Source organism: Neoarius graeffei, chromosome 14, assembly GCF_027579695.1.
Source record: "Neoarius graeffei isolate fNeoGra1 chromosome 14, fNeoGra1.pri, whole genome shotgun sequence".
Taxonomy (NCBI): Eukaryota; Metazoa; Chordata; class Actinopteri; order Siluriformes; family Ariidae; genus Neoarius; species Neoarius graeffei.
In genome coordinates this window covers 24,906,490-24,917,270 of record NC_083582.1, presented here as the reverse complement: position 1 = coordinate 24,917,270, position 10,781 = coordinate 24,906,490, and the positions used below count along the sequence as shown (strand labels likewise).

At 39.5% G+C, this 10,781-nt stretch overlaps 1 protein-coding gene across 4 annotated transcripts; it reads right to left on the bottom strand.

Moving 5' to 3' along the window:
• Positions 1-446: 446 nt before the first annotated feature.
• pagr1 (PAXIP1 associated glutamate-rich protein 1) lies at positions 447-9,895 on the bottom strand. Of its 4 annotated transcripts, none has more exons than XM_060939460.1 (5): positions 9,727-9,895; positions 8,372-8,530; positions 6,861-7,188; positions 2,568-2,656; positions 447-1,637 (listed from the first exon to the last, which is right to left on the bottom strand). In XM_060939460.1, the coding sequence occupies exons 2-5, from the start codon at positions 8,520-8,522 to the stop codon at positions 1,402-1,404; spliced, it is 804 nt and encodes a 267-aa protein (XP_060795443.1). In that variant the 5' UTR covers positions 8,523-8,530; positions 9,727-9,895; the 3' UTR covers positions 447-1,401. The 4 variants fall into 4 exon arrangements, with proteins under 4 accessions (XP_060795443.1, XP_060795444.1, XP_060795446.1 ...); XM_060939461.1 differs by having other exon boundaries at positions 8,372-8,527; XM_060939463.1 differs by lacking the exon at positions 9,727-9,895 and adding an exon at positions 9,595-9,717.
• Positions 9,896-10,781: the final 886 nt, after the last annotated feature.

The following is a 10,781-nucleotide window of genomic DNA, read 5'->3' as shown; positions in this document are numbered from 1 at the left end:
TTCACACCTACGGTCAATTTAGAGTCACCAGTTAACCTAACCTGCATGTCTTTGGACTGTGGGGGAAACTGGAGCACCCGGAGGAAACCCACACGGACATGGGGAGAACATGCAAACTCCGCACAGAAAGGCCCTCGCCGGCCACGGGGCTCGAACCCGGACCTTCTTGCTGTGAGGCGACAGTGCTAACCACTACACCACCGTGCTGCCCAATGTCAGATCAAATATCATTTATTAAATAACCGGGCTTCTTTTTGCTCCAGTAATTCCCATGTGGTCGTTCTGGTGGTGATGAACACTTGATGAATCAGATTTATTCTTAGTAGGTGACATGAAATCTGCCCGCTTCGTTTGCACAAACCTCACCTACTGTCGCTTTAGTGTAATTCCTCGGAAATTTGTGTCCTGTTGTATATGGATTTAAACATTCAAACACAACGCAGCGCTTTCACATCGTTATTTTACTAAGATTCCAACAACAATATCCAATTTCAGCAAGTAAACAAGCATGGAGTCAGATGAACCAAAATGACCCAGATAACTGGGGTTCCACATGTGACATCATGCGAGATTAGCCCTGGGGCAAGGCTGCCTTTATCCAGAATCCGCGATTTACTGATAATTTTGTGCCTGATAAGATAACGAATAATATTTCCCCCCATGCTTTATTAATTCATTTTGGTCATTACTAATGATATATATTCATTTTAAAGCATTACAATAAGGCATTACATACACTTTAAGTCCCCAAATAGGTGCTATAGGTTCGAAATGAAAACCACTGGTTTGGGGGAAACAATTGAATTTTCAGTAACTACTACTTGATTTAAGTATAAAATACTTACTAAAATACATTTTGATTAAAAAAAAAGTATCATCATCATCGATGAATATGTAAAGACAATGACATCTCGTGTGTCCAAAATTTTGCCTGCTCGTGCATAGTGTATTGCTATAGCAAAGCAGAATCCAATCCAGTCATGAAGTCAGGTAGATGAGCTTATGGGCTCAGTAGTGGCTTTCAGACTGACCTGGGATTTGAACTTAGCTGTGCTGCAACTGTTAAAATGAAAGCTGAAATGATCCGAGACAAAAAACTACAACAGTCCATGGTTCACTCTATGGGTCAGGATTTGTGTGTTTACATGTTGACTCTAAAAATCAAAAGATTGTCATCACCATAAGACATTTATTCAACTGAATAATATTTTACCCGGTGTCTCTTTCATACATTTCATATTAACACAATCACTCAAATCCACAAGTGTGTTTAAACCTGATTGTAAAAAACACATCAAAATGAACAAAGAAACAAGTCATCATCTGTTCTTAAAAATGAAATGGATCATTAGCCCAAAATAAGGGTATGAACCAAAACTGTCCCCATTCCTCTATATTCACTCAGTATCTCCTCTGTCTGGGGCTGAAGATGGTACTGGGGTCGCTGTGTCTCTCTCTCTCCTTGTCTCGTTCCCTCTGAGTGCTGGGAGACGAGCGCTCCTGTGTGGATTTCTCGCTTTTGAAAAGGTCACGACCCGTCCTGAGGATCTGTTCCTCGAGCTTTTGGTGGCGCTTCATGTCGGACAGGACCTTGTCAAGCTGAGCTGTTCGCTTCACCGTGGAACGAATGGAGGAACCTGAAAAGAGCGAAGCAAGAGACGATCCAACATCACCAACCACACACTGACATAATTGCTCCTGTGTTTATGAATAATATTTTTCAGATAATTTCATCATTTCCTTGTAGAGAATCAAATACAAAAAAAACTGACATGCTGGAATTGAGTTCTATAACAACAGAGGTTTAGAGAGCTGTAATGAGCAAACCAAACATCCATGAGGAAGAAGTGCCGTGACTCAAACCTCCTTTGGGATTAAATACTAATTAAAAGACAAAACACTTGGGAGGAGTGCTGTTATAGGAAAATGCTAAACAGTGGGAGGTGTGATGTGGCCTGAGGTACTGTTACCACCCTAAAGTTAACTCCTGACATGTTTTATTCCTCTTATACCACAGCCATTTGCCAACTTATATTTTTCTTATTGATTATCGAACAGCACATCACATTTCCTTATCCATTCATAGGTACACTTAATGATAACTGATGTTAGTATAAATATGCAGGCACTGATTATCAAGAAATAGTTTGAATTTCTCGACCAATCACCTCAAGCGACTCGGCAAAATGGCAGTCAATCGCTTTGTCACCGTAAGTGAAGAAGAATTACAAATTGTGAAAGAAAATGCTGTTCCTAAAAGCATTAAAGATGCTATGAAGTTTGGTCTAAAACTATTCAAAGGTAAGGTGGGATTGGGATTTATTTTATCCATTTCAAAACAAAGTATTTTATGTGACTCATGTTTATTACATTTGCATGCCGCATTTGAAATTTGAAATAAAATTTTTGTTGTTTAAATACAATTTTTATAAAATAATCACCTGTGTATTTATACTAAAACAATTATCCACCTCAGGCTCAGTGAAAATTGGTGAATAATAACCTCAACTTCAGTGAATAATTGTTAAACACTGTGCATTTTGAATATTGTAAAACTCATACTGTACCTGGTGTTCTGCGTCTTCCAAGGAAAGTGTTCTTTGGCGTCAGTGAGGTTTGCTCTTCATCAAAATCAAACTCCGTGGGTGTGGGAGGCCTAGAAACACAAAACAACCCTGAGTCTTTGTAGTAATATTCTTTTTGGTGTCGCTCATCTAGCAGATTGACCGTGGTGCAATTTTATACATATTTTCAATTGAAAAACAGCTGAATTCTAATTTCACAATGTATGCATTACAGTCAAATAACAAGCTGTAAGGCATCATGATTCGAGTGCAGTGTGTATATAATGTAGTGTAGTGAAGTATGTCTGAACTTCAGTGCATCAATAATGAATATTAATAGTTATTCATTTTGTAGGTGCTTTTACCTTCTTACCAACTGAGATGGTCTTTTAATCTGAATTTACACAGTGCACTAGAACAATTCAAAATCTGCCTTCTGACCAGAATCTCATGACTCTATACAGCGTGCTGTGTCTGTGTCCTCAATAAAACTGAACCAAGTCTTTGGTTGTCAATCGTGTCACCTTGCTGAAAGAATGAATGAGTGTTCGTTGTCACTTAACACTGTGTTTAAAATGTTAATACTAAAATAGGAACGTTATTATAGCTGAAAGTTGATCTCATCTCATCTCATTATCTCTAGCCGCTTTATCCTTCTACAGGGTCGCAGGCAAGCTGGAGCCTATCCCAGCTGACTACGGGCGAAAGGCGGGGTACACCCTGGACAAGTCGCCAGGTCATCACAGGGCTGACACATAGACACAGACAACCATTCACACTCACATTCACACCTACGGTCAATTTAGAGTCACCAGTTAACCTAACCTGCATGTCTTTGGACTGTGGGGGAAACCGGAGCACCCAGAGGAAACCCACACGGACACGGGGAGAACATGCAAACTCCGCACAGAAAGGCCCTCGCCGGCCACGGGGCTCGAACCCAGGACCTTCTTGCTGTGAGGCGACAGCGCTAACCACTACACCACCGTGCCACCCCTGAAAGTTGATCTAAGATAAAATAGTGCTGTTTGCATTATGCTCCAGTGTTAAGAAATTTTCACACTTGAGTTAATTCCAGCTGGGAGATATGACAGTGCTATTGTGATATAACATGTGTCAGAATATCACAACACTCTTCAGTCTTTTTTGATATATAGTACCAGTGAAAAGTTTGAACACACCTTCTAATTCAATGTTTTTTCTTCATTTTTTTTTAATTAAAAGAAGCTTGACAATAACTTTAGTCCAGTCGGACAAGCAGCAATATTTTTCACTTATCCTGACCATAACCTTTTTATTACCATGTATTTACTAGTTTAATAAAAGGAAAGTGGTTCACAAAGTTTACCAAAAAACAGGCATCGGTATGATATTAAAGCATAATGATTGTTTTATTGAAGATTTATAAATCTCAAACTTTAACTGTAACAATAAACAAAAACTATCCAGTGCCCCATTACTGTGTACATGTTGTTATAATCCATTACTTGATCAGCAGTGTTAAGAGTCAGACTCACCCAAATTCAAAGCTTCTGGAGAAAATAATGTTGTTACATCTTGATTAATCTACTAAAACTTGAAGTATAAATTAATTTAAAGAAATGAAACAAGTTGGACATGATAAGGGTGACAGAATCACGTTGTGAATGAAAACAAACCGTGAGTTCAGCACTGTCGTAAAATTCCCACGAAATATTTTACTACATTTGCGATCGTTAATGCATACCATATAAAAGAAAAATACAATGAATGTCCAAATGAAATGAAGCGTCACCACAGATATTTATTTTATTGAGGTGTTTGATTGCCATTTCTCCAATTTCAATGAATTCAAAGTATAATAATCTATAATTAGATATTATGACATGGTTATTATTATTTTTGTCTCACACACACACACACACACACACACGCTGTACTCGGTTTCCCTGGAATTTCATAAACAATTACACGGCCGGATCACTGAGGAGATTGAACTTGTTTTATTGGAAATGTATTGATGTAACTCTTGAATAATTACTATAAAAATTGTGATTTTCAGCAAACATTCAACTCGTTCTGTCAGACAGGCAGATGTGGATTTGACTTGTCCGGACCAAACATTTGGTTGTCCCGGACAGTCAAACTACCGTTAGCGTCGAGCCCTGAAAAGTCACTTCATGTCTTACAGTAGTGATGGATGTCGTTTCTCTTTACTTAGTTAAGCAATTCTTGACATGATATGAATTACTACAATTGTTGAACAGGCCTATTTTTAGAGTATTTTTGTGTTACTATTTGATCTCAAACACATTAAGAAAGCAAGAAATTGCACTATAATTAACTTGACGAGGCACACCTGTTAATTGAAAAGCATTCCAGGTAATTAAGATAATGGCAATAGTGTGCAAAGCGTCATCAAGGTAAATGATGGCTACTTTGAAGAATCTAAAACATGAAACATTTTGACACTTTTATATTTACTACATCATTTTATATCTGTTCTGTGTGTTATTTTATAGTTTTGATGTCTTCCGTATTGTTCTACAATAGGGCTGCACAATTCTGGAAAAAATGTGAATCACGATTTTTTTGCTTAGAACTGAGATCACAATTCTTTGGCACGATTTTTTATACAAAATGTTTATTGCACTATTTATAACATCTGCATTGCTGAGGTTATTTATTTTTTATTTGTCTTTTATTTATTTATTTATTTATCTTTTTATTTATCCTGTTTTATTAATTTTATAGGCCTAGTTATTCTGCTTAATTTATTTTTGTCGACATCCATGTATTTTCTTCATCTGTTATCCTGATTTTTGTGGATTTGTTAGATTGTACCTGTTTTATATACTTCAATTAAAAAAAAAAAGTTAGGCTACGATGCATGGCTGAATGTAACATGAGAAGAGAAAATGGAGAATGGATTGCGTCATTCTTATTTACTAGTTTATGAGTTCAGTTCCTGCACTACATTACACGCATTCATATTTGTCTTACAGTTACATCGACATTTTTTTTGTTTAAATAATACTTAATGAGATTAATGTTTATTGTTAATGATTAATTTAGGCCAATGCTCGATTTTGGTTGTTTAAAATACCTAAGGGGTGCTGGGTAAACTAGGTCTATGTTGCGAAATATTTATAAACATCTGATAAAAACCCACCGAACTAACGTCAAACCCGCCCAATTTTTGTCAACCAGCCCAAGCCATTTTTTGCCCGCAAAGTAGAATTCAAAACCGCCCAATCTGGCAACACTGGTTTCCACACACTCAACTGCAGGCGGGCTTCCTCCACTGACTGAATCACGTGTTGTAAAGACGCTTTACCATAGGTCGAGGGAGGAGTCAGCGGCAGTGCTGCCTTTAGGGGTGCTTGAAAAAATCCGGGAAGAAATGGGAGCATTTGTTTGTGATGCCGCTCGTGAAATAAAATGTTTAAGAATCGTTGTGTTTCGAAATGAGATCACGTGTATGTGTGAATCGAGATCACGATTTTTTAACGATTTATCGTGCAGCCCTATTCTACAATGTAGAAAATACAAAATACAGAAAAACCTATGAATGAGTAGGGGTGTACAAACTTACTTGTAGTATCATGGCACAAATTGTATCATCATATGATGAGATTTTTATTGCCTATCCCTAACTCGAGTGAATAATAACAATCTCGTCCCCAATTCATTCTCATTATGTGGCTGTAGGCTGGCAAAGTGAGCCCGAAAATCCAAATGTTAACAAAAAAAAAAAAAAAAAAAAATTCTGAGTCTTGACTTTTGAGGCTGTTTGCTACAGTAGCAAAAATGAGTGCATCTTGTGATGCGCAGGTACTTTTCCCCTAGCTGTATGAAAAGCTGTACTGAGCGCCAGGGATTCATCCATGCCGTCTACAGTGTGAAGACATTTGTTTATAAAATAAATAATATTAAATAAAAGTGGTAGGCTGCACAGGTCAAAATCTAGTCTGGTACATGTGCTACTAATTTCAAGTTAAGTTTGCAATTTGGAAAAAGTAAGCAGCAATACAATTTAAATTTACAATACTGATCCCTGCTTACATCAAAATATCATGGTCTGGTAAAATCTTCTCAAGTTATACTGATATTACTGAGAATTATATTCTTCCCACTGCTACGTAACACTGACATCTTTAAGAATTATTAACTATTAATAATTTATTAAGACATTATTACAACTATTAAGACATTCTGTCATCTCTAGGAACTTATTATTATTAACTACTCTTACTGCTCGACATAACTTAATAATTCAAATCCCTCACTTCCTGAAAATCATAAACAGTTACCCACTTGCGCTCGCTCTCCTCCTGCTTATCCTCATCCGAGTTCTCTCCATCTCTCTCTGGAGAAGGAGTGCGTGGTGGAGTTGGAGGTCTACGAGGCAGAGGGATCCACTTCAGCTCCAGCATTTCTCCTTTAGCCAGCAGCTCATACAAACGCTTGATCTCCTCAGGTGGAGGCATCCAGTTTTTCGGATCCTCCAGCTCCTCGTCACTGTACGGGATTTCCCAGTCATCTTCATCCTGCTGGCTCTGGCCTCCATTGGTCATGTCTTCATACTCCTTTGTTCCCTCGTTCTGTTTGTCTGCTTCTATAAACTCTTTGCCTTTCTCCTCATCTGAGAGAAGTGGGAACAAGAAATGAATCCTGGTTTCTTACAGTTCAACAATTTGCATGTCAGCTGTTTACAGAGAGCTGATGTAGTTCTGAATTCATTAGACATTTACATAAGGACTCATTCCTTTTTCATAACCCAGTTTTTTTTGTCAAACCCTTAATTTATGGGTTCGTGTTGGCTGACTTTCTTTATTTTCCATGTTCTTTAATTAAAGCCAATCATATAAAACAATGGGTTTGCACAAAATGTTCTCGATGATACTCTTCGTCCCCAACCTATAAGGATATGTTTTTAATAGAGACTCCAAAACACTTCTATAAATCGCTCAGGATCAGGACATAATAATAATAATAATAATAATAATAATAATTATTATTATTATTATTAACAACAAACTTGACAGTATATTCCATATATAGAAGTGCAGCAATCCATGGGATTTATATGATTTGAAGTCGATCAAGTGGAGGTTTACATTGGCTCGGCTTCTTATGTGTCAGGCAATGTTTAACTATATAGTATAATGTTATGTTTAACTATATAGTATAAAGAATGTACCTTCATTGACAGTGTAACAGAACAAACACCACAATTACAAATTAACTGGCATCAAATCCAATGATAAAAAGTGTAAAGGTTTTCCAGCAACTTTTTTTTTTTTTACAGTAGAGTCTATCCCCCACAGATGTGGTGCAGTAATCCCCCAGCAGAAGAATCCAACTTTCAATTTCTATTTAATTTTACTGGGTTCAGTTATCATGCATTCCCACTGGCTCCTGAGTAATCTGTGATAATGTCCGACATGCTGCTGATAAATTCCATGCATTTTCAATATAGTGGGGCTGAATAATACCCCATGCCCTACACATGCTCAGGAGAACAAGTAGGACAGGAACATTTTCCCCTGGATTTACAGGATTACAGTGGGCTTTCTGCTCTAAAAGTAATTAAAATGTAGAAATTTAAGGGACATATGAAGTCACTTCCAAGGGAAGCCATAGTCGAATGGTAAGAGAAGCAGCTTTGGGACCAAAAGGTTGCCGGTTCATTTCCCTGGACCAGCAGGAATGGCTGAAGTGATCTTGAGCAAGGCACCTGCTCCCCAGGCTGCTCTGGGTATGTTGTACATCGCTCTGGATAAAAGGGTCTGATAAATGCCATTAATGTAATGTAATTTTCATACCTTGTTCATCCTCAGCCATGTCCTCAGTTTTAGTGGCTTCTTCACTTTCTTTTTGTGTGTCCTCTCCTGTGGATTTGTCCTCCTGCTCCCTCACACCCATCATCTCCACTCTGTCTGAGAGTGAGGACTGTACTTCCTCCACGGCCTGCATCACACCTGCTGAGAGGACACGACTCAACAGGGTCAGCTCATCACTTTGCGAGTATGTACACACACACAATGTGCAAAAGTCTTAGGCACATTTAAAGAAATGCTGTAGGCCAAAAATGGCTTATAAATAATGAAATGTGGCGGCACGGTGGTGTATTGGCTAGCGCTGTCGCCTCACAGCAAGAAGGTCGGGGTTCGAGCCCCGTGGCCGACGAGGGCTTTTCTGTGCGGAGTTTGCATGTTCTCCCCGTGTCCGCGTGGGTTTCCTCCGGGTGCTACGGTTTCCCCCACAGTCCAAAGACATGCAGGTTAGGTTAACTGGTGACTCTAAATTGACCGTGAATGTGAGTGTGAATGGTTGTCTGTGTCTATGTGTCAGCCCTGTGATGACCTGGCGACTTGTCCAGGGTGTACCCCGCCTTTCGCCCGTAGTCAGCTGGGATAGGCTCCAGCTTGCCTGCGACCCTGTAGAACAGGATAAAGCGGCTAGAGATAATGAGATGAGATAATGAAATGTTTCAACATAAAAAAAAAAAATACTATAAACAGCAGTAAGCCATAATAAATCAAAGGAAGCCAATATCTGGTGTGAGATGACCCTTTGCTTTTTTAGGGAAAAAAAATAGTAGTCTCAGGTACAATGAGTGCAGTTTTATGCGGAAATTAGCTGTAGGTTTTACTGAGCATGTTACAGAACCAGCCACAGTTCTTCTGGACACATTGACTGTCACACTCGCGTCTTCATTTTGCACCAAAACCCAGTAGCCTTCATTATGTTTTCTGTTTTAATCTGAAAAGTGCTCTCAGATACAAACATTTTTTTTCCTCCAATATTTAATTTTGTGCTGGAAAATGAACGTTTGGACTCTAAAATGTTTTTGATTCGATAATGTAGAAGTTATAAAGTAGAAATCTATAACAAAGTTTGGATGGAAAAAATAGGGTGGCTAAGACTTTTGCACAGTACTGTGTACACACACACACATTTCCCCAACACCACTGTGTACAATCAAGAAAAGTTACAGTTTATAAGTGAATTCCTCGGGTTTTCTGTTGTTGCATTATAATCTCACATTAATTAACTTTCTAGAAGTTTCCAGAAGAAGGCCAGAAGTAAAGTATTCACTCTGCTACATCCGCTTTACAGCCGAGCTCAGAGAAAAACCTGCAGTGGAGAATAAAAGTCCAGAGTGTGGTTCTCATACCAAGCTCACATGAAGATATTCTTCCGTGTTCTGGTGTTAGATAATGTGCAGAAGCTCTACAGTGTGTTTACTCCAGACGGCTTGGGATCCATTGTTCCTTTTGATCAATGATGGACTGAATGTTTACTTCTCTCCCAGACTCCCGCCGCCTGCGTCATCGAGGGCGGCGATCACGTGACCACAGCGCCTCCTGCTGTCGGGAGGACCAACACACCAACAGAATTTAAAATTCAAAACAGGGGACTCTTCAGGACCAGGTTTGTGAACCTGTCAAATAAACGAATGGTCAAAATAATCTCATCTCATTATCTCTAGCCGCTTTATCCTGTTCTACAGGGTCGCAGGCAAGCTGGAGCCTATCCCAGCTGACTACGGGCGAAAGGCGGGGTACACCCTGGACAAGTCGCCAGGTCGTCACAGGGCTGACACATAGACACAGACAACCATTCACACTCACATTCACACCTACAGTCAATTTAGAGTCACCAGTTAACCTAACCTGCATGTCTTTGGACTGTGGGGGAAACCGGAGCACCCGGAGGAAACCCACGCGGACACGGGGAGAACATGCAAACTCCACACAGAGAGGCCCTCGCCGGCCCCGGGGCTCGAACCCAGGACCTTCTTGCTGTGAGGCGACAGCGCTAACCACTACACCACCGTGCCGCCCCTGGTCAAAATAATGAAAGACATAAATAATTATTTGAAAATTTTTTTTTAAATGTATATTAAATTCAATTATTTAAACATTTATTTGACAATTTAGTTAAATAATTATCACTTTAGGGGAGGCACGGTGGTGTAGTGGTTAGCGCTGTCGCCTCACAGCAAGAAGGTCCGGGTTTGAGCCCCGTGGCCGGCGAGGGCCTTTCTGTGCGGAGTTTGCATGTTGTCCGCGTGGGTTTCCTCCGGGTGCTACGGTTTCCCCCACAGTCCAAAGACATGCAGGTTAGGTTAACTGGTGACTCTAAATTGACCGTAGGTGTGAATGGTTGTCTATGTGTCAGCCCTGTGATGACCTGGCGACTTGTCCAGGGTGTACCCCGCCTTTCGCC